Raw genomic sequence first — 24,135 nt, 5'->3', positions numbered from 1 at the left:
ATGGTCCATTGGAAGTTTCGGATGAGATTATCTTGAAAACTATACATTGGGTAAAAATAGTGGGTAAGACAAGTTCGTAAGCTCAAAGGGGGACATCAAATGATACTATACGTGACCCCAAGCCCACGCCCCCTTGGGTGGGGTGGGGGCAACTTTTAAATCTTAAATGGTAGCCCCCATTTTTTATTGAAGATTCAGATTCTCCATAAAAAAGTAATCAAGTATTGTCTGAAACATTTTTTTAAACCATTGACAGATGGCGCTGAAATCGAGAAAAATTAAAATTGGGGAAGAACTCCGATTTATTTAGAATGGTCCGAAAAGGACACATCAAATTAATACAAAATGTGCACCAATTCTTTCATTACGCCAAACTAAGCTATATTTGTACAAGCTTTCGATGGACAGAGGTGGAGTAATATTAAAATATCATTAGTAAACTCTTCACAATTGCATTAATCACTGGACTGTGGTGCTACCGTGGCCAAACTGTGAACTATGGCTCAGTATAAAAGTTGGTGCAATGCGATCAGACGTCACTTCACTTTCAGATTGCGTACTGTAAACATCAACTGACTAAAGTAAATTATTCTTTAGCGAAACATGGCTCACTATCCTCCTACAGAGACTGTTGATATGATCTTAATTTTAGGTGAATGCCACAATTACGCTGCAGCTGGGCAGTTGTATGCGGATCGTTTCCCAAACAAAGGACATCCAAGAGAAAACATTATTTAAAATTGCACTCAACGAGCTCGAAATGGATACATGCAACGTCCACCTCATCCTCGCGATTACAATGAAAGTGACGCTCGTACCCTTACTGTTCTCGCCTGCGTTTAACTGGATCCCGAAATTAGTAGTCATGCGATTCAGAGACAAACTAGAATACCGAAATCAACTGTTTTGGGGATTCTGAAGGCACATAAATATCATGTGTATCATATCACACTGACACAGGCATTAATGCCGATAGATAAGCAAATACACGTGCATTTCTGCGAATGGGCCTTGGAAATGATAAGAGGTGACAATAATTTTTTTTAGATATGTTATGTTCACTGATGAAGCCACATTAAAAACAATGGCGAATTAAATCGTCATGATCATCATTATTAGTCCCCTGTCAATCCACACGGGCATAGATCCATTGACAATCAACACAAATTGTGTGGAATTTTAAACGGTTACTTGATAGGACTGTGTTTTTTGACCAAAATTTTACTGGGGAATCTTATTTACAACTTCTCCACGATGATTTGTTAGAGCTAATGGAAGATGTTGATTTAGAAACTAGGCAACAAATGTGGTTCCAACAGGATGGAGCAGCTCCCCATTATGCTAAAAATGTGCGGAACGTTTTAAAATTACGGTACCCTGGTCGATGGATACGACGCAGTGAACCAATTCAGTGGCCTCCACGTTCACCAGACCTACTAACATCTCCGGATTTTTTCTTGCGCAGTTATTTAAAAAATACTGTTTATGAAAGACAGCCCACAATCAGAAACTATATGGGGCAATCCATTCAAAGAGCGTGTGCAGCCATACCATGGGATGTGCTGCTCAAAACTGTGGACAACTTTTGCAGACAATTGACTTTATGCATTGAAGCAAATGGGGATAATTTTGAACAATTTCTTCGTGGCTAATTTCATTAATTAAGCACCCCAAATTGTGAGAGGCAAGGGGACTCACACTAATGAAGCACCCCATGGGAACATCATTCTACTATGTCCATGTCGTTCCTGGGTAACGCTAAAAGTAGGATACAGTACATTTTGTTCAAAAATAGCTTAATTTGGTGTAACGAAAGAATTGGTGCACATTTTTTATCAATTTGATGAGTCTGTCTCAGATAATTCTAAATAAATCAGGGTTCTTTCCCAATTTTACTTTTTCCTCAATTTCAGAGCCATCTGTCAATGGTTTGAAAACATGTTCCAGACAAAACTTCATTAGACAAAACTTCATTACTTTTTTATGGAGAATCTGAATCTGCAATAAAAAATGGGTGTTTCCATTTAAGATATAAAAGTTGCCCCCTACCCCACCCAAGGGGGCGTGGGCTGGAGGTCACGTGTAGTATCATTTGATGTCCCCCTTTGAGCTTACGAACTTGTCTTACCCACTATTTTTAACTGATGTATAGTTTTTGAGATAATCTCATCTGACACTGAAGTGGCATCAAATCGAAAGACTTGCACCAGGTGAACGGTCTACCCGACGGACCACCCTTGATACGTTTGTAGTCAAAACTGAACTGACTTTACTTTAAAATTGAACAAATACTCAACAATAGAATACGTTTCTATAAGAGACAAAATTATGTCCACAAAGAACACTTGAAATGTGACACAACAAATGAAACATGGGCTTCAACAATGGTGTTAAAGCTGCTACTGTTCTACAGGCTTGCAGCGGTGGCTACAGTGTTAATCTGAAGGGGTAAAAGTTCCGTCGATTCAGCCGCTGGGAGCCAAGAGGACACCAAAACACTGTCATTCAGTTTGCTCATATTGTCAGTGCTGTAAGAACTGTAAATTGTAGCAATCGATAATAGATATAAATACAGCCCTGACTTCTGTTGAGAAACAAGGATCTCCAATTTTGTGGTTCATATCTGGTTTGCACAGACAATGTGAATAGAAGTTAACAGTTATTCATGAAGCAGAGGCCACGAATAACTGTGCGGCAGGAAGGAAATTTTGCATCACCACAGAAGCAAATGTTTGTAGGTGGCATCAGATAAAGAATAAATTAAAGAAAGCCAGTTCTACATGTCAAACTTTCAGTGGACCAAAGCAAGGAAGATTTCATGAACTGGAACAGCAGATTATTCTGTATGTTCTAGAGAAAACACTATAATGGCTTCCTGATTACTCAAGAAATCATCTGAATGCAAGCAATGGAGATAAACAGAACAACATATCTCAGAGACTTAACATGATATTTGACGAAAAACTAGTTTTTTATCAGTGTTACATAATCAATCTAAGGAAACAGCTCAACTATTTGCTAGGCCACATGGGCGACACCAATCAGAAGCCTGCTTACTTTGAATGTCGTTAAATGTTACTGTCGATATGAAGAGCATTTTAAAGTGTTCTTATAAGAAGTTCTGGCAATGAGAACACCAGAATAAAGGTAATGCTGGGTGTGCCTACAGTTGGGATCTCTCCCACGTGTGATTCTTTATAGGAAAATAATAGAGAAAGAAAAACTGCCTGCAGGTCTTATCTTTAGATGCCAAGAAAAGGGGTGGATGACAAATAACCTGATGCTACACTGGTTGAAGTTTGTTTGGAACAGAATACAAGAAATTATTTGTGCTGGTGTTTTTCAGGGGACCCTCAACCAGGAAGTTAGCAAAGAGAAACAAAGGCTTGATAATAATTCCTGGCAGCATTACCTCAGAACTTTCAGTAATGGATGCTGTTGTGAACAGATCTTTTAAACCTCACCTGCAACAGCTTTACAGTAAGTGGCTTCTTCAAGTTAAAGAACTCATCAATATATATGCTTAGCCAGTAGATCCTTACTGACTGAGGCAGAATATACAGTGAACTCGATTACAAAAAGTTTCGAAAAGTGCTACATATCGAATACTATAGAAGGCTCAAAAGATGATATGGAAGGAGTGTCAAGATGGAAGAAATGGCAGCAGGCTTACAAATGAAGATGATGGTACCAGTGGTGGTAGTGGTAGTGAGAAAAATAGTGATAGCATAAAAGACTGACTTAGACAGTAGGCTGAAAAAGGAACTGAAGATAACAATTAAGTATTATCAAAATGTTAACAACCAATAAGTGGCATAAATTTTGAATAGGTGTAACATTAACTTTTCTAGGCAGACACTTTTTTATTGATATACAGTTTTTAATTTTGATTAGTCAGAATATGTTAAAAATTTCTCGAGGAGCCACTTAGAAAAAGGGGATCATCATATAGTCAGGTAAATAAAGTAATTCTCACCAACAATTCATTCTAACAGAACACTTTTCAGGAGGAGTCCGACAACATTACACCCTCCCCCCCCCCCCCCCCCCCACATATCTTGCGTATTGACCATGAGGAGAAAATTCGAGAAATTAGAGCCAATACAGAGGCTTACTGACAATCAGTCTTCCCATGCACTATTCGTGAGTGGAACAGGATTGGAGGGATCAGACAGTGGTACGGAAAGTACCCTCCACCACACAGCATCAGGTGGCTTGTGGAGTATGATGTAGATGGGATGAGACAATCAAAACAATGGTAAGCTATGCTGGAAATCAACAGTGGTGTGTACGCAATAAATATATCTAACATACTCACACCCTTGTAACAAAATTTAGCAAAAAACTGTACAATTGGAATGTAAAAAATCTGACTTATTTTTCCTGTTTTCAGGTAGTAATGTCTTATGGCACCATACCCCAGTGCAACTCCTTCCTAAGGAAGAAACTGTTCACTGCAAGGAAGCCAGCAATAAGGAAATATTTGGCGTTTGCATCTCATATATGGATTTTTAAATAGTTGGGAACATTAACAATCTCACATCCTTAAAGAATCTGGAGGTGCCAAGAAAAACTTAAATACAAATGATCGGACAGGGAGTTGACCAGTCGTCCTGCTGAATGCAAGCTCAGTACCTTAAGGGGCTCCGGAAAGGCTCAAAATCATGAAAAGTTCAATTTTTACTTTTTTGTGTTTTCTGAATCTGCAGACTATTACCTTTTAATAGATATATAATTTATTCAATTCCGAAGACTACAACTATTTTTAAATTTTTTTTGAAATGTGTTCTACATGGGCGTGACCCACTGTGGCACTGTTAAACTGCTGTCAAATGGTGTTATTATTAACGTCCGTGTTCATCAGGTACATTTTAGTGATGTGAGATAAAGTATGTGTTGTGGCTAATCTGTGATGGTTCAATATATATCGCTGGTGTGATTGTCGATTGTTTCATGTTTATTTACTCTGTCGTTATCTCGAAAATATTCGTAATTAATTCTGTTTCTTGAGTCTCTGTTTTGTTGAAGTATAATAATGAGTAAAAGTAAAGTTATTAGAAATCCTCTGAAGGCTTTTAAGAAAAGGAGAAATGTTGGAAAGCCAAAGGTATGTGTTATTACTGTAAACAATAAAGACGATAACCAAGTGAGTGAACCTAACCTCTCAAGTACACCTGCCCATAGCAGTCAAAGTGGGAAAGAAAATACTTCACAGAAGAAGCTTGGTTCAATGAGTGAAAACTATGAATGTTTTATGGGCGAATCGGATGTGAATGAAATATTTGATATGTCGGTTCTCAAAGGAATTTTTTCAAACTGTGTAAGATGTATTCATTGTAGTGAAGTTGGTCTCGAACTCTCCATAATAAAACACGTAGGACTTGCTAGTGAAATACAACTGAAATGTGATAAGTGTTCATACATGACCACCTTTTGGAACAGTGTTGCAGTAACTGCAACTGAAGAAAATGGTAGCAAAATCTACAAACACAACATTAGATTTGTTTATTCCTTGCGTTCAGTTGGTAAGGGTGCTACTGCAGGTGCAATTTTCTGTGGCATCATGAATCTTCCAAATCCCCCAACCAAGTTTACAACCTATAATAAATTAATAGGGTCTAAAGGAGAAGATGTCTGTATAGAATCTATGAAGAACGCTGTGGAAGAGGCAGTAATGGAAAATAATGGTAACAGAGATTTGACTGCAGCGTTTGATGGTACCTGACATAAACGGGGACACACATCTCTTCATGGTGTAGTATCTGCCACCAGTATGCATACAGGGAAAGTTTTAGATGTAGCAGTAATATCAAAGTATTGTAGATGTCCACAAAAATATAAAGGTACACATGAAAATAATTGCAAAGCTAACTATAGTGGCAGTAGTGGAGGAATGGAAGTGGCTGGTGTTGCCAGTATATTCCAGCGTTCTGAGGTGTGTGATAAAGTGCGATATGTTAATTACCTTGGTGACGGTGACTCTAAAAGTTTCAAACATGTTCAAGGACTGAAGCCCTATGGTGATGATGTAGTAGTGCAGAAATTTGAGTGTATTGGACACGTACAGAAGCGAATGGGAACAAGACTTCGGCGACTGAAAGCTCCGTACAAAAAACAAAAACTCAGTGATGGTAAAGGGTTGGATGGGAAGGGAAGGTTAACTGACAGTGTAATTGACAAAATACAGAACTATTATGGAATGGCTATTAGGCAAAATACACAAAGTGTTGACGAAATGAAGAAGGCTGTTTGGGCTCTTTTTTTTTTTTCATACTTCTTCAACCGATGAAAATCCCCAACATAGCTTGTGTCCCAAAGAAGAAGACAGTTGGTGTAAATATAACAAAGGATTGCTAACTGGTGAAGTGTACACTCATAAGCATAGTCTGCCTCATGCAATAATGGAGGTGATAAAACCTATTTTCAGAGACTTAGCAGCACCTGAATTGTTGAAAAAGTGTATTCACGGAAAAACTCAAAACCCCAATGAAAGTGTAAATAGTGTTATATGGTCGAGAATCCCCAAGACTGTATTTGTTGGAATAGAAACACTTCACTTTGGTGAGTATGATGCTGTTGCGACTTTCAATGATGGCAACATTGTAAGGTGCAAGGTATTTAGAAATATGGGAATGAAGATATGTTCTAACATGGTACGAGCGATGCTTGCTTTAGACAAGGAACGCCTTCGAGCTGCAAACAGGGCTGTAAAGAGTCTAGAAATACAAGCAAGAGTAAACAGGAGGAGGAACAAGAGGAAGCTGGAGGAGGAGTTTGCAGAGGATGAAGATAATCCATCCTATGGACCTGGAATGCACTAAAAAGTTAATCCAATCTTTATCGCTCGATTCCCAAAACTTTTATTTTCTCATACTAATTACATGTTTTCTAAGGATCTTCCAAACATATTTGTTTCAAACTTTCAGTAAATGTTACACAGTACCTTCTGCATAATTTAACACAGCCTTTTTCCAAAAAACTGTATATTTTTGAATATATAAATAAAAAATTGCAAAAAAATGTTGTGAATTTTCATTACAATTGAAAAAAAATCATCTTTAATAACTGAACTAAAATTTTGTAAAATCCCTGTGTTAAGTTGTAGCCCATATTCCAATAAATAATCTGTAAAAAGTTCAACTTCCTACCTCAAATACTTTGTGAGGAAAGATGTAATTTATAAGCGTTATTTTAACATTGCAAGTATAGGGCGTTCCGGAGCCCCTTAATCACTGCACGGCCTCACTCACTGCAGTTCATTCACTCACGTGGAAAACCTGTGGTGTTGTTTTGAGCTAGGGCTGTTAAGGGAAGTTTCCTTGTCAAAAATCAAATCCAGTGACTGTTCACATCATACTAAAAAGGCCGTGTAGTTCAGGAGCCAACAGAAAAACATGGATGCCCGTCCCTATAGGACCACTAGTCACCATAAAAAGGAGCAATGTAGGAACTTCAGCAGGTAAAAGGCATATCCAGTGTATAATTTACAGCATTACTGCACTAATATGCCATGATATGTCATGCTGATTAGGGTATCCTCCTCATTTGAGTACCAAAACTTCCTTTTTAGTAAATATCACATAGCATGTATTGGTTGGTTATGTTATGGGATATGCCATTCAGTTTAGTCAGAAAGTTTGAATAAACATTAGTCTTTACTACACTTCTGATCAGGCAACGGAATATTCAACATCTAATATTGCTTTTAAGAAATGAATAAGCTACTTCAAACTGGCATATTTTATTTAATTTACCCCACGTTTGATTCAGTTTTACGATACGTACTTTGTCTACTTGGGAATGTCATTATATTACTTTTAGTTACGTATGCGTTCTTGATTGTGTACATAGAAGTAATGTGAACAATATTGATTTGTGCTATTAGTCAGAGTTTGAATATAAGTAAATGTTACTGTGATGCAATGCACTTAATTTATCTATTGCTACCATGGAAGCACATACTTCAGCACTGTTACTTACTCTTTTTTTACATCGAATTTAAGTATTTTGTGTCACAGTGACTTTTTTTTATCATTAATAAAATTGTCCATTATTTATGTCTCACAAATTACATGGAGTTCAGTAAACTTATGTACAAATATAATTCCCAAAACTGATTAGTTTATCAAAGTGTTCTCCTACTGGACTGGTAGCCATATTATTTGCAGTTATTTGGGTTTTCTTCACTTACCCAAATTGTTAGATGTATCCTTTTCCCATCAAAGTTGTGTTTAATTACACCATTTCATCCAACTTTCTACCTATGCTTTTTGTTTTTATGGTGAAAATTATCAAATCCAATAACTTCTTGTACCCTTATCCCCTCTGATTGATTAGACTTCATATTTCAGAAATTATAGTCTTCATTTTTTGATCTGTTATGCACAGGCATACATGGTTACCAGCATAGCTTTCTACCACTGACTGAGTGTCTTATTTTGACATATTGCTGCGGAAGCAAAGGGTACTTCACAGCAAACATAAACATAGCCAAAGCCTTGCAGACAAACAAAAATTACGCGAAGAGAAATGTAGTGTGAGTAGGGCTATGCAAGAGGTGTTCAATAAATTCGAAAGTAAAGTTCTATGTACTGACTTGGCAGAAAATCCTAAGAAATTTTGGTCTTATGTCAAAGCAGTAGGTGGATCAAAACAAAATGTCCAGACACTCTGTGACCAAAATGGTACTGAAACAGAGGACGACAGACTAAAGGCCGAAGTACTAAATGTCTTTCTCCAAAGCTGTTTCACAGAGGAAGACTGCACTGTACTTCCTTCTCTAGATTGTCACACAGATGACAAAATGGTAGATATCGAAGTATACAACAGAGGGATAGAGAAACAATTAAAATTGAAAAGGAACTTGCCCCCCCTTCTTGCAGCGGTGTACCGTACGTCTCTATATAAGAGCGTAGCATTCCAAAGGATTGTAAAAGGGCACGGGTCATCCCCGTTTTCAAGAAGGGACGTCGAACAGGTGTGCAGAACTATAGACCTATATCTCTAACGTCTATCAGTTGTAGAATTTTGGAACACGTATTATGTTCGAGTATAATGACTTTTCTGGAGACTAGAAATCTACTCTGTAGAAATCAGCATGGGTTTCGAAAAAGATGATCGTGTGAAACCCAGCTTGCACTATTCATCCACGAGACTCAGAGGACCATAGACGCGGGTTCCCAGGTAGATGCCGTGTTCCTTGACTTCCGCAAGGCGTTCAATACAGTTCCCCACAGTCGTTTAATGAACAAAGTAAGAGCATATGGACTATCAGACCAATTGTGTGATTGGATTGAAGAGTTTCCAGATAACAGAACGCAGCATGTCATTCTCAATGGAGAGAAGTCTTCCGAAGTAAGAGTGATTTCAGGTGTGCCGCAGGGGAGTGTTGTAGGACTGTTGCTATTCACAATCTACATAAATGACCTTGTGGATGACATTGAAAGTTCACTGAGGCTTTTTGTGGATGATGCTGTGGTATATCGAGAGGTTTTAACAATGGAAAATTGTATTGAAATGCAGGAGGATCTGCAGCGAATTGACGCATGGTGCAGGGAATGGCAATTGAATCTCAATGTAGACAAGTGTAATGTGTGCTGCGAATACAAAGAAAGAAAGATCCCTTATCATTTAGCTACAATATAGCAGGTCAGCAACTGGAAGCATTTAATTCCATAAATTATCTGGGAGTACGCATTAGGAGTGATTTAAAATGGAATGATCATATAAAGTTGATCGTCGGTAAAGCAGATGCCAGACTGAGATTCATTGGAAGAATCCTAAGGAAATGCAATCCGAAAACAAAGGAAGTAGGTTACAGTACACTTGATCGCCCACTGCTTGAATACTGCTCAGCAGTGTGGGATCCGTACCAGATAGGATTGATAGAAGAGATTGAGAAGATCCAACGGAGAGAAAGATCCTTTATTGTATGATTATATGATAGCGGAACAAACACTGGTAGCAGTTACGTCTGTAAAATATCTGGGAGTATGCGTGCGGAATGATTTGAAGTGGAATGATCATATAAAATTAATTGTTGGTAAGGCGGGTACCAGGTTGAGATTCATTGGGAGAGTGCTTAGAAAATGTAGTCCATCAACAAAGGAGGTGGCTTACAAAACACTCGTTCGACCTATACTTGAGTATTGCTCATCAGTGTGGGATCCGTACCAGACCGGGTTGACGGAAGAGATAGAGAAGATCCAAAGAAGAGCGGCGCGTTTCGTTACCGGGTTATTTGGTAACCGTGATAGCGTTACGGAGATGTTTAATAAACTCAAGTGGCAGACTCTGCAAGAGAGGCGCTCTGCATCGCGGTGTAACTTGCTCGCCAGGTTTCAAGAGGGTGCGTTTCTGGATGAGGCATCGAATATATTGCTTCCCCCTACTTATACCTCCCGAGGAGATCACGAATGTAAAATTAGAGAGATTAGAGCACGCACGGAGGCTTTCAGACAGTCGTTCTTCCCGCGAACCATACGCGACTGGAACAGGAAAGGGAGGTAATGACAGTGGCACGTAAAGTGCCCTCCGCCACACACCGTTGGGTGGCTTGCGGAGTATCAATGTAGATGTAGATGTAGATGTAGAGCAGCGCACTTCGTTACAGGATCATTTAGTAATCGCAAAAGCATTACGGAGATGATAGATAAACTCCAGTGGAAGACTACAGGAGAGACGCTCAGTAGCTCGGTATGGGCTTTTGTTGAAGTTTCGAGAACATACCTTCGCCGAAGAGTCAAGCAGTATATTGCTCCCTCCTATGTATATCTCGCGAAGAGACCATGAGGATAAAATCAGAGAGGTTAGAGCCCACACAGAGGCATACCGACAATCCTCCTTTCCACGAACAATACAAGACTGGAATAGAAGGGAGAACCAATAGAGGTACTCAAGGTACCCTCCGCCACACACCGTCGGGTGGCTTGCGGAGTATGGATGTTGATGTAGATTTACAAATTGGTGGCACAAAACCCAAGCAAACTTAGAAAAACGTGTGCAGACAGAATAGAAATTAACCATAATAGGATGTGCTACAAAAAATAAAAAACCGGAAGACAACAGGAAGTGGCAATATAAACACCAAACTGATTTAATATGAGTTATCACATGAAATCTAGGTTTCTTTTCTTCATTAAAAAAAAAAAAAAAAAAAAAAAAAAAAATGCTGTACAAGGAAAGAAGTTCCATACAGCCTGAAATTGGTCAAAGTAACAGCTGTATTTATGTAATAAGATAGGAAACACTACGAGAATTGTATGGGCATTTCGATAATCAACTCAGGATATAATTTCGTTGATCAACTCAGGATATAAAACATTTCTGAAAATAACTTATGACTCAGTTTAATTTTTTGTTAAAATGCTACTGAAATTGTGGATGTGCTTGATACTTCTTTTGCACACAACAACTGTTTCCTAAATTATTTTCAATTCCACTTTTTTAGCCAAGGTCATCCTTACACGTTGGCAGGTCTTTCTTGAGGAAGTTGGTGCCGAAATAAAATCTCCTGATGAAAGTTTTTGATCCAAGAGTTACAGAAGTTGAGAAATCAACATACGCAAAGGAAGAAAAATCTGCTTGAAGCACATTATATCCCTTTAATTTCTTCATCTTTGTCACTTTGGTCTGTTTGCATGACTTTCACTACATTTTGCTTAAACGTGCTTGGAACATTGTCATCAAATGACAGAGCCACAGTTTCAAGAACTAAGTACTAGAAATCATTGTAAAATTTTTTTATTGTTGCCTTATGGAGTTCTAGAGCAATATTCTGATAATTTTTCATTTGATTCATGTTTAGAAAATCTACATCTACATATATACTACACTAGCCACCAAGTGGTGTTTGGCGGAGGGCACAATTCGGGCCAAAGTCATATTTCCTCCCCTCTGTTCCACTCGCGGATCGTGCGAGGGAAAAACAACGTCTGAACGCCTTAATACAAGCTCTTACTTCCCTTATCTTTGAATCGTGATTATTGTGCGATCTGAAAGTTGGTGGTAATAATATATGCTCTACATCCTCGGTGAAGATCGGATTTCAGAATTTAGTGAGCAGCCCCTTCTGTTTAGCGAACCGTCTATCTGCAAGTGTGTCCCACTTCAAGCTTTCTATGAGATTTGTAACACTCTCATGATGGCTAAATGTACCAGTCAAGAATCTTACAGCTCTTCTTTGGACCTTCTCAATCTCTTGAATCAGACCCAACTGCTAAGAGTCCCATACAGACGAACAATACTCCAAGACTGGACGAACTAACGTATTGTAAGCTATTTCCTTTGTTGAAGGACTGCATCGTTTCAGGATTCTACCAATAAACCGCAATATAGAGTTCACCTTACCCGTTACTTTTGTAATCTGATCATTCCATTTGAGATCATTTCGAATAGTCACAACCAGATACTTGACGGATGTTACCGCTTCCAAAGATTGGGCATTTATTTTGTACTCGTACATTAATGGGGCACTTTCGCCTTGTTATACACAGTAGGTTACACTTACTAATATTGAGAGATAGTTGCCAGTCTTTACACCACGCATTTATTTTCTGCAAATCCTCATTGATTTGTTCACAACTTTCATGTGATACTACTTTCCTGTAGACTACAGCATCATCGGCAAACAGTCTAAGACCGCTGTCAATACCATCAACCTGACTGTTTATGTAAATTGTAAAAAGCAGAGGACCTATTACGCTGCCCTGGGGCACACCTGAAGTTATGCTTGTTTCTGTTGAAGTCACCCCGTTTAAGACGACATACTGCTCCCTGTCTGTTAGAAAACTTTCTATCCAACTGCATATGTCATCAGATAGACCATAAGTGTGCACTTTTTGTAGCAAGAGACAGTGCGGAACTGAGTCGAAAAGCTTTCAAAAGTCGATAAATATGGCATCGACCTGGGAGCCGGTATCTAGAGCCTGTTGTTTATCATGCACAAAGAGGGCCAGCTGTGTCTCGCATGACCACTGTTTCCTAAAACCGTGCTGGTTTCTGCAGATGAGCTTCTCAGAGTCTAGAAAGGTCATTATGCCTGAACACAAAATATGTTCCATTATTCTACAACAAATCGATGTTAGTGAAATTGGTCGGTAATTATGTGCATCCAATTTTCTATCCTTTTTATAGATTGCTATGACCTGGGCCTTCTTCCATTCCCATGGAACTTTACACCGTTCCAATGATCTCTGATAGATGACGGATAAGAATGGTGCTATATTTGTAGCATAGTCAACGCAAAATCTTACGGGGATACCTTCTGGGCCAGATGACTTCCTGGCGGCTAAGAATCTTAACTGTTTTACAATCCCAGATACACCAAACACTATCTCAGTCATCCTTTCATTTGTTCAATAATTGAAAGGGGGAATGGTGCTGCAGTCCTCTATAATAAATCATGATAAGGTGCTTTCATTGATTCTTATGACAGAAGCTAGGCTTGTGCAAACATAAGCACAAGAAATAAATGTACTTCACATAGATTTCTTCTCTCCCATGACATAACTGGAATTAACTTCGAAAGAGGTTTATTTTGACTATGCAAATACATTTGTCGCTCATCTAGCATGTCCTCCTGGTCTCCAGAAGGCCTCTAGTTAACTCAACTTCAAAATAATCATTCCATTGGTGCTTCTATGTGGAAAGGTGGTGATCAAGAAATCAAATAGGATACAGCAGACATCATCAGGCAGTTCATTGCTACCTGTTATGTTCAGGGTTCTAAGTTTTTTTCAGGAGCTTTGGAAAGATGTACCACTTACTGTCACGTTTTCAGTACAAAACCTAAAAGCTTCTGTAGGAGCCATTAAAATGTAAACCCCATTTTTGTTACTGATCTTGCAGCTTTCCATCAACTTGAAAAAGACTGGTTGTCGATGCTGAATCATATGTTTTGATGCACAAAGCTGATGAGTGGCAAAACACCAAACATGGAGGTTACTGGCCTTTTTTTTTTTTTGCTTGTCATCATCATTTTTCACCTTTGCCAAAGCATCTATGTGGTTACGTCAATGAGATCACCCATAATTTCCACAACATTTTTTTTTTTTTCTTCCTCTCCGTTTGCAATGCTGATCAGATATTTCTGTAAGACTTCCCAACCGCACCGTGGCCCATTATAGTACAAACACATACATTTTTACAAAAATGTGGAGACTCTGGATTACTAACACTGCTCTTTCCTCTGTTGTAAGCTTTATGTCACAGAGTGTGCAAGAACAAATTTAAAATTTGATCGTTTGGCAATGGTTTGTGTACAGTGGTTTGATTGGAACACAATCTATTAGAGGGACATAAAAAATAATGAATCAGTATTATAAACTACTGCCTAAGAAGGACATGCCACAGAAGTCCATTTGCAGCACCAATACAAACTGCTTGAAACAATAATTGAAACATCATCCATAAAAAACATCATCTTTTATCATAAAATTATACAACAAGCACGTAGATTTCAAAGATGCTTTTTGTTATTATGGACAAAATTATCAGATTACTATAAAATAAATGTTCAGGCCAATATCATAGTACTATTTACCAAAAATCATATAACACAATTTGCACCTAAAATGTTTGGTGTAGTTTTGTAGTAACTTAGCACTGACGAATCACAAGTTCTGGAAATAAAGATTGCATGTTGATAAAATTAAGGCAAACTCAAATTAATTTCCATTGTCAGTGTTAACATGCAAAAAAAAAAGTTATATCTGTGAAAATTACATTCCAAGTTATGTGCTTGCACCTCTCCCTTTCATTCTCAACAGCACAAACACAACATCACACAGTAACATGTACTCTTCAATATATGATACAGAAATGCACCTGTCACTTCATAAGCCATAGGAAGGCAATGACAAATTATCATCTCTAGGACCTTGCTCAGAAACCACAATGGAGGACTCCTGCATCTGCCCCTCACTCCTTCCTCCTGATGTTTATTTTCTATTATGAAACAAAATTTAACTGCTCAACTTGCTCAAATGTCTATCATAAAGGGATCAATAATATAATAAATTACTTATAGCAATTTGTAGCAGACATTAAAAATAACCATTAGTCCTTCGGCACACAATGCCTGCAAACATTAATGTTACTATTGGTGATATAATTAATCTTGTGTCAATGATGTATTATTGAGTGCAACGCAACCTTTCTCTGAATTGGTGTCGGAATCTTGTATCCTCGTTTTTTTATTCCTTTTAAAACTGTGTACGACAATCCCATGGACTGGAAGCCTCCTGACTTTTTGGACCCTCCTCCCTTTTTTTTAAATGTTGCTTCACTTTCATCATCAGTATTAGCTGCTTCAGGATCAACAAATCCCAGAACATCAGTAGCCATATTGCTGTTTGTATACCTGCAAAAGAAAGCATATACATTATAGCAATATAGAGACTCAACTCTAATAATACTGAGAACTTCGGAACTGTGTACAAACAGAACAAGAAAAAGATAACTGAAATGGGTATTGTCTGAATAACACATAGCTGTACTCCGAAACCAGCGAAGTGGCATTTCTCATTTAATCAGAGGCATGCAGCGTGTAAAAGGAAACATGAGAAAGACTAATTGTTAAATAAAGTGAACAAGGAATAAAACAGGAAAAAACTATAAATATAAAGATATAAATGATAAGACTGATTACCCTTACATCCATCAAATATCTCATACACTGTGGAAAAAATATTGTGTGCCATGAGACTAACAGATATCTTGGATATTAGGGCACCTCTGTTAATTTTGCACCTTAATTTTTTTTTTATTATTTTTTTTTAAAGCTTGTGTATGAGTTATTACACAAAAAAAACATATAAATACTCCCAAAATGTGATTTTGTCACATATTTTTCAGCATCTGCACCATTTGCAGCAATGTCCTCCTCCCTTCTACACTCTTAACTCTTGCACAGCACATTTTGTCTGTCCTATTTTGGCCTGAAAGAGCTTCTAATGGAAGATTTGTATTCAAAAGCTTGCCCAGAATTTCAGTTTCTGAGAAGTAGTGGAGCTCTAGTGGGCTGTTATGCAGAATTATTCTGAAAATCTGGGTTATCTAACTGAAATAAATATTTTTAATCATTGATAATGGATTGCAAATACCAGTGATATTCCACTGGCTTTCACGCTTTAGCGATCCTTACTTGGCAGAATACTGTAAGAAGTACACTTATCCCTTACAGTTGCTTTCAAACTGAGAGCCTTTCTTCTTGGTGATATTTCTTCAAAGAAAGTTACACCAAGCCCCTAGAACTCTGAAAAATTTCTCATGTGATTAAGATTACAACTCCTTAGCTCCATATATCTACTGAGAATCTTCAGCCACACTGGAAGCCCTCTTTAGCATTTGTAATCCTAAAAGCATATATATGCTATCCCCTTATTGACCTCTCCTCTTCTAACTCATGTTAATTCCCAGAAAGAGAGAAAAGATACCTGAGGATGTATTTTTCTTCCAAGTGCTTTATTTCTGTTGGAAAACATATAGTTTCACATTGGCTGATGACCCAACAGAAGTAGAAAAGATGGCATAATGCTGTCTGTGGAAATGTTTTGACACTCTACTGACAATCAAGAAAGAAATGTAATTTAGTAATGCAAGACACTATTGTTGCACCATTGTACACAATAAGCTAAAATTAAAATGGAATTGGTCTGCAAGTGACAACTGCTGCAACACTAAAACACCGAGTGAAACAACCTATCTTTACTGTTTACATTAATAAATTTCAAAAGTTCCTGGCAGAGTAAAAGATGTAAGTAGATCAGTTCTAATAAAGACCGCTACACTAATTTTAAGAGTGTGCGTGTGTAGTGACCACTCTACAGGTAAAAGCAGTTTGAGGGTCAGTAAGCTATCTCTCTCACAGTGGCAAGAGTAGCTTGTGCAACTCATGGTGCTTTTCTGCTTGTTTAATCATCCTTGTTCGTTGCATCCAAGATGCAGAAATCCAAAATTAGTGCTAATAAAATGTATGACACATTGAAATAGTTTCTTAGTGATGGTATCTAGTATAACAAATCTGTTGTAACATGCAGCATCTGTAATGTCTCAACCAAAACTGATGAAAAGCACAAATGAAATTATGTTCAACAGTATGTGGCAAAGCATGCCAACAATAAGGACTACACTGTGCCAACAGTAGAGTAGGACAACATTTACTGGTGACACTTAACTTCTTCAAAGGGTAGAAATGATTTTTTTTTTTTTTTTTTTTTTTTTTTTTTTTTTTTTTTACAACACAGTGGTGACATTTCCAGCGTGTATTATTCCTCTTTCCAAAGTTAACAATCTCATTATAAAACTGTACCAGGAAAAGTATTCTGAAAATACTATTAGCAATGAGAGTACTTGAAAAAAAGGCACGCATTTACTATATATCCATATATATCAGACAAAAGACAAGTCTAGATGAAACTATCGACAGACAGGCAGAATGGATATGTCCTGAATATTTCAATGCAACTCTTGAATGGAAAACAGTGGAACTCCACATTGTAATTACTTTGATTTCTTGAGAAAACCTACAATGCCATCATTATGCAAAGATTTAACAATTCATCTTTTGTGTTGGGGCCTGAATGAGTAAAATATGATTTAAGTATGATAAGTTCTTACAGACAAAGCTGCTTATATGTTATTTGCATTTTCTGATCTGCAACTTAAAACAAGTGACCTGCATTATAGACACTATTCATGGAGTTTGTGAGGAATACTCTACCAAAATAAATTTGTATCTTGCATTATAGAAATCTTGAAAAAAGCTCTTGCCAAAATCTAAAATATCTACAAATCACAGGAGTTTCTTTCCCACCTTCCCTCACTACCACTTGGGGCAGTTGGTTAGAAGCTATAGTGCTATCACCTGTAGTACTTTTCAGGATGTAGGCCTGTGCAGATTTTTTGGTGCTTACCCAGCTGATTCTTCACTTGTAAGAAAGGCTAAAGACTAACAGGTAAACAAGAACCACAAAGCTGAACTTTATATCCTGCACAGACACTCCTTCCTGATAACAGCCATGAGAAAACTGGAGGAGAAATATTTTGGGAAAGTAGCATAGTGGACCATTTTAAGTCATGGTGGATGGGCTTGAAGATTCTGAAAAACAGAAGCTCAAGCAAAGCTCAGACAAAAGTCTGATATGGAAGATGTGTTGATGAACAAGAATACTGATTACAGTTTAAAAACAAAATATTGTGATGATGTTAAGGTTTCTTGGGCACAGGACAGCGGATCTTCAGTACCTGTACTAAAATGTAATGAGACTAGTGTCAAGGAAGAGTGTAAAATCAATAAACTGATTGGCTGATCACTGAAATAAAAGGGGATGAGCCAGTCACTTTGCAACACACTAAAATCTCCAGACTGAAAGCTTAGGCTAGAGCCCAGACATGTCATACAATTTTAAGAGTTCTGCTCACTTGTCATCAAGTACAATGCACTCAGTTAAAATGTGGCACACACTGACTTGCACACCACAGGCTTCACAGACAGGGGTGTCCTCTTGCTTGAATAAAAAGCCATGTCCTAGGGGACGGCATCAAATGCAGAGGAAGATCAGAGCCACTTCATCTCGCTGGAGCAACCAGCATGAGGATTGCCGTAGCCAGATTGTTGGCTTCACCATCCATAGATTTTTTTCCATCACTCAACCACTCCTCCTCTCGTAACTGCAAACATCTGCATCCCACCACGGGAAAGACAGCCAGCAGGGAATGGCACATTCTATAATATTATGGTCCTTGTCGGCTTTGTCGAGCTGGTCATTTCCCCAAATTTCCATGTTCCCTGGTACTCAACAGAATGACACCGTCTTCCCCCACTGGTGTAGGCAATACAGTTGGTCAGAAATGAGCTGTACCAATTTCTCTGCTGGGTACATGTGCTGCAATCACTGTAAGGCACTATGGGAATCAGGGTAGGTGAGAAATTGTTTGCCCTGGAGACACCTCATCTGCTCCGATGCCTTCAGGATCACATGGAGTTCTGCAGAAAACACAGTGTATAGATATGGAGAAGACAAATCGTGAAGGCACTGTTGGGGAATACAACTGAATAGCCAAGGGAGTCTGCTTGTTGTAAGTCATCTGTGTACACAACAGTAAAACCATTATGCCAATGTAAAATGGTACAAAACAGACATGGAAATTTTGTTAAGTCTAAAAGAATTCTGGGCCTCTGTAGATCTCCTCCAACCTCAGTATATAACTTGAAACCAGCCACACCCATCTCTAAAGCACAATCCTTCTTGTGTATCCTATATGGCCTAGTTGCTAGATGTCAAGTATCAAAGAGCTTTTTCATTGGTAGCCAAGTAACAGTATGGTATGCAAGTGTCTAGGGCGTGGACAGGGTTTTGTAGGCCTGTTCCACCATGAGAAGTCATCACCTGATGTGAAGCAGCAGCTCGACCTGCGTCAACATAGCAGCTCAGTATGGGGTTAGTTCAAAAAGCCACAGTGGTCAGCCTAAGTCCTTCATGGTGCACCACAACCAGCCACTTTAAATAAGATGTTCGTGCATATCCATACGCTGTGCACCCATAAACAAGCAGAGATCACACAAAAGCCTTGTACAGCAGGAGCAGATAAGTCCAGACTGCTCCCCATGAATTGTAGCTAAGACACTTTAAAATACTAGGTGCACCTTATGAGGTCCCTAAGGTTTGGCAACCATGTAAGTATTGAGTCAAATGTGAGGCCAGAAATCTCATCACATCTCTAAAACTAAGAATAGTGTCTCTCATCCTCAACTCAGGAAAGTTTAAAACAGAATGAAAACAATTAAAAATACTCCTCGGTTGAGAATTCAAAACCCCCTCTTTCCCTGTCCATCCATCCAATTGAGTCGAAGACTCAGTTGCAACTCACGAGCTGTTGTTGCAAGGCTTGAAGAGGAATGAAAGAGAGAGAAGTCATCAACAAATAAATAACAGTGGGGTGAGAGGAAGGACTGCTTACAGATGGGAAGATATTCTTGAAATCCCCATTCATGGAGCTGCAATAATATGCCACCAAGTAATAATGTAGGCCTTCTCAGTGCCAAAAAATATACTCAAGAGGGGATGCTGGTGCAGGACAGCCTGTTTTACAGCTGCTTCTAGGAGGACCAGATTATCAAAGGTGAAGCGACACCTCCTAAATGCACACTGAAAGCAACTATGAAGCTCTCTGGATTCCAAGACCCAGACAATACAGTGGTTGAGCATCCTTCAAGGTCTTTTGTACACAACTAAAGACGGCAATACTAAGAGTATGATACCCACGTGGTCATGTTCGGACCTTCCCAAGTTTTACACTGAAGAGTCACAGAAAATGGTACACCTGTCTTATATTGTGTAGGACCCCGTGAGCACGCAGAAGTGCCACAACACGATGTGGCATGGATTCGACTGAAGTATGAATATATGAAGATGGTATCTGTTCTTTCGGACATACCCAAAAGAACATATACCATTGTTGACCTTGCAGCCCTCGAAGAATAAAATTACAGCCCTCGAAGAATGAAATTACATGTCCAAAAGAACAGATACCACCTTCATATAGATGAGGCTTATCAGCCAATGATCTTCTTCAGTGCGGATGCACTCACATTACTCAATCTGTAGATTGACTGCCGCGAGTAATGAGTGTAGTGGTCGGGGGAACTACAAATGTAGTGTGTGGATAGTAAGTTGGAAATGTGCGTCTCACAGGGAGCATGCCACAGATAAGTCCCTGCTGTCACACTATCCTCCGTGTCCTCGATGGCTCAGTTGGATAGAGCATCTGCCATACAAGCAGGAGATGCCGGGTTCAAGTCCCGGTCAGGGCACACATTTTCATCTGTCCCTGTTGATATTTACCAACACTTGTAAGCAGCTAATGGTCTGGATTTCATTGTTATTTCAATGTCTGAAGCAGTGACAGAGGGAATTGACACCACGAATCCTGCAGGGCTGTCAATAAATCCGTACAAGTACGAGGGGGTGAAGATATCTTCTGAACAGCATGTTGCAATGTATTCCAGATATGCTCAATAATGTACTCGTCCGGGGAGTTTGGTAGCCAGCAGAAGAGTTTAAACTCAGAAGAGTGTTCCTGGAGCCACTCTGTAGCAATTCTGGATGTGTGGGATGTCGCATTGTCCTGCTGGAATTGCCCAAGTGTATCAGAATGCATAAAGGACATGAATGGATGCAGATAACCAGACAGGAAGCGTAAGTACATGTCATCTGTCAAGAGTCATATCTAGATGTATCAGGGGGCCCATATCACTCCAGCTGCACACGCCCCACACCATTACAGAGCCTCCAACAGCTTCAACAATCCCCTACTGACATGCAGGGTCACGGATTCATGAAGTTGTCTCCATATACGCACATGTCCGTCCACTACATACAATATGAAACGAGACTCGTCTGACCAGGCAACATGTTTCCAGTTATCAACAGCCGAATGTTGGTGTTGATGGGCCCAGGTGAGGCGTAAAGCTTTGTGTCATGCAGTCATCAAGGTACACAAGTGGACCTTCAGCTTTGAAAACCCATATTGATGATGTTTCATTGAATGGTTCGCACGCTGACACTTGTTGATTGCCCAGCACTGAAATCTGCAGCAATCTGAGGAAGAGTTGCACTTCTGTCTTGTTGAACAATTCTCTTCAGTCATCATTGGTTGCGTTCTGGCAGGATCTTTTTCTCGTCACAGTGATGTCAGAGATTAAATGTTTTACCTGATTCCTTATATTCACAGTACACTCGTGAAATGGTCATACAGGAAAATCCCCCATTTCATCGGTACCTCGGAGATGCTGTGTCTCCCGCTCATGCGCCAACTATAACAATACGTTCAAACTCACTTAAATCTTGATAACCTGCCACTGTAGCACCAGTAACCAATCTAACAACTGCACCAGACACTTGTCTTATGTAGGTGTTGCCAACCACAGCGCCGTATTCTGCCTGTTTACATATCTCTTTATTTGAATATGCATGCCTACACCAGTTTCTTTGATGCTTCAGTGTAAAAGTACAGTTAAAACAGCCTCTTGCAAAGAGTCAGGAAAGTGATCTGACAAAAAGTGAGATTAAAATGGGTGAGGAAATTTCTTGGCTCCACCCTTTGAGGTGCCAAACATACTATAATGGACACTTTCACAGCCAGGTGATGTATCACAAACTGCAGCCAAAACAAAATTCAGCTCCCCCATGGAGAAGGGGCAGTTGTATTCATCATCACTGGCGGAACTGAAGTCTCCTAAATGCCTACCTCAGTAGCCACACTGCAATGCCAAAACCTGAATCCTGACTAGCGGTGGTGGCAAAGTCTCCATTGGAAATCCTTCGAGTGGCCTCCCATACATCTCTTCTTGCTCTTCATAAGAATTTGGTGAAATTTCACCCTCACTAACTGAAAGGCTGCGAGATTCTCTCCAGTTTGCCGACACTACAGAGAGTTACTCCTCACTTGAATAATGTGATCCACCTGTTACTGGATGCTGTAAAAGTGTTCAAACACAGCAGGTTGGCTGTAAATTGTCCAGTCTGTCAATCAAAGCATCCATCATGGCAGCTGTTGTTTGGACATCATTTGTCTAGTAGGTGAATCGAGACTGGAAAGTGGTCACATGAATACAAGTCATCGATTACTTCCCAGTGAGCAGAAAGAAGAGTGTGTGTGGGTGTATGCAAGTGAAAGAAAGAGAGAGAGAGAGAGAGAGAGAGAGAGAGAGAGAGAGAGAGAGAGAGAGAGAGAGAGAGAGAGAGAGAGAGAGGGGGGGGGGGGGGGTGGAGAGCATATAAAAAAATTGTGCTCCTCCCCATGTTCAAGAAACATGTACATGAGGACATCTACCCTAGGGCAGATGGTTGCAGAGCCACAAAGCACATAATGAACATTAAAATCACCACACAGAATGAAGGGGTTCTGGAGCTGAATAAGTAGATCACAGAGAGCCTAGCTTTGTCTAGAATCTCGCTTGGTGGCAGGTGGACTGAACATATCATCAACTGATGATGCACTTGCTTCAATACAGTAACTGCTTACAGGAAGGTTTTGAGGGAGAAGCAAGGAGTGGTAGGAGTTGTTTATAAAAAATAGCCATGCCCTCTTTAGCTCTCTCTCCACTAAGGTTTTTTTTTGTGGAGGATGTAACCTTGTAGCTCAGGGATGTCAGAAAATTTCAAATGTGTCTCTTTAAAACAGATACACATTGTAAATTGAAGGGGGATGACAGCTATCAGCTGCAGTGGGACATTAAGCAGAATTAGTGGTGACGAGTGAAAATGTGTACAGTCTGGTACACATTTTCGCTTGTCGCCACTCATTCTGCTTTATGTCCTGCTGCAGCTGATGGCAGTCATTTCCCCTTCAATTTACATATAGTATTTCGCAGCTGCTGGATCTGCATGGTACCTGTTCTTTCGGAGGAAAAGACAACATGCATTCAGATACACATTGATCTACCCTGATTTAACACATGCTGTTCCTCCAACTGTGTCCTGAAGTCATTCACATTCCACTGCAGTATGGAAGCTACCTTAATAGTTAGGTTCTGCCACCATTTCTCTCGTGGTGAGAGGGCTTGGCTGTTGGACTAGTGATGCAGGCTTGTAGATGCATTTACACCTACAGTTGGTGGTGGCCATATCAGCTGCCAAGATATGGATGCCAACACTAATTTTCCACATGGGCTGTTTCAACAATGAGGCAAAAGACCGCATGCAAGTGTCTGGCTATGAGGTCTTAAAAATATTTTTGTATCAAGAGTATGAGAGACATTGTGTCGCTCTAATCTACTACATTTTCTTCCCTTCTGCAAAAAAGGAGTTTTGCAAAGACATTATAATTCTGTCAAAGACAGAAAATGATTAGGAAGAGTAGTTGAACACAATGGAGAGTGTCTTGAAAGGATCATATAAGATGAACAGCATCAAAAACAAAACAAGGGTAATGGAATGTGTTCAAATTAAATTAGGTGGTGCTAGGGAATCAGATTAGGAAATGAGACACTGAAAGTAGTGGATGATCTTTGCTATTTGTGCAGTAAAATAACTGATGATGGCTGAGGTAGAGTGGATACAAAATGAAGACTGGCAATGGCAAGAAATGCATTTCCGATGGAGAGTAATGTGTTAACACCAAATATTGATT

The 24,135-nt window shown here is 39.2% G+C and overlaps 1 protein-coding gene and 1 non-coding gene across 2 annotated transcripts in view; one reads left to right on the top strand and one right to left on the bottom strand.

Annotated features, from left to right (window-relative positions):
- The window catches only part of LOC126457065 (ATP-dependent RNA helicase DDX54), a 129,242-nt gene that overhangs the window by 87,363 nt on the left and 17,744 nt on the right, over positions 1 to 24,135 (bottom strand). The window contains exon 2 of the mRNA XM_050093064.1: positions 15,154 to 15,361. Coding sequence (XP_049949021.1) covers positions 15,154 to 15,361 — 208 coding nt within the window. The remainder of the gene's footprint in view (positions 1 to 15,153; positions 15,362 to 24,135) is intronic.
- Trnav-uac (transfer RNA valine (anticodon UAC)) lies at positions 20,741 to 20,815 on the top strand. The gene has a single exon. It is a non-coding gene; the product is annotated as a tRNA-Val (tRNA).

Source organism: Schistocerca serialis, chromosome 2 (assembly GCF_023864345.2).
Source record: "Schistocerca serialis cubense isolate TAMUIC-IGC-003099 chromosome 2, iqSchSeri2.2, whole genome shotgun sequence".
NCBI classification, from domain to species: Eukaryota; Metazoa; Arthropoda; class Insecta; order Orthoptera; family Acrididae; genus Schistocerca; species Schistocerca serialis.
This window is presented reverse-complemented; position numbering and strand designations above follow the sequence as displayed.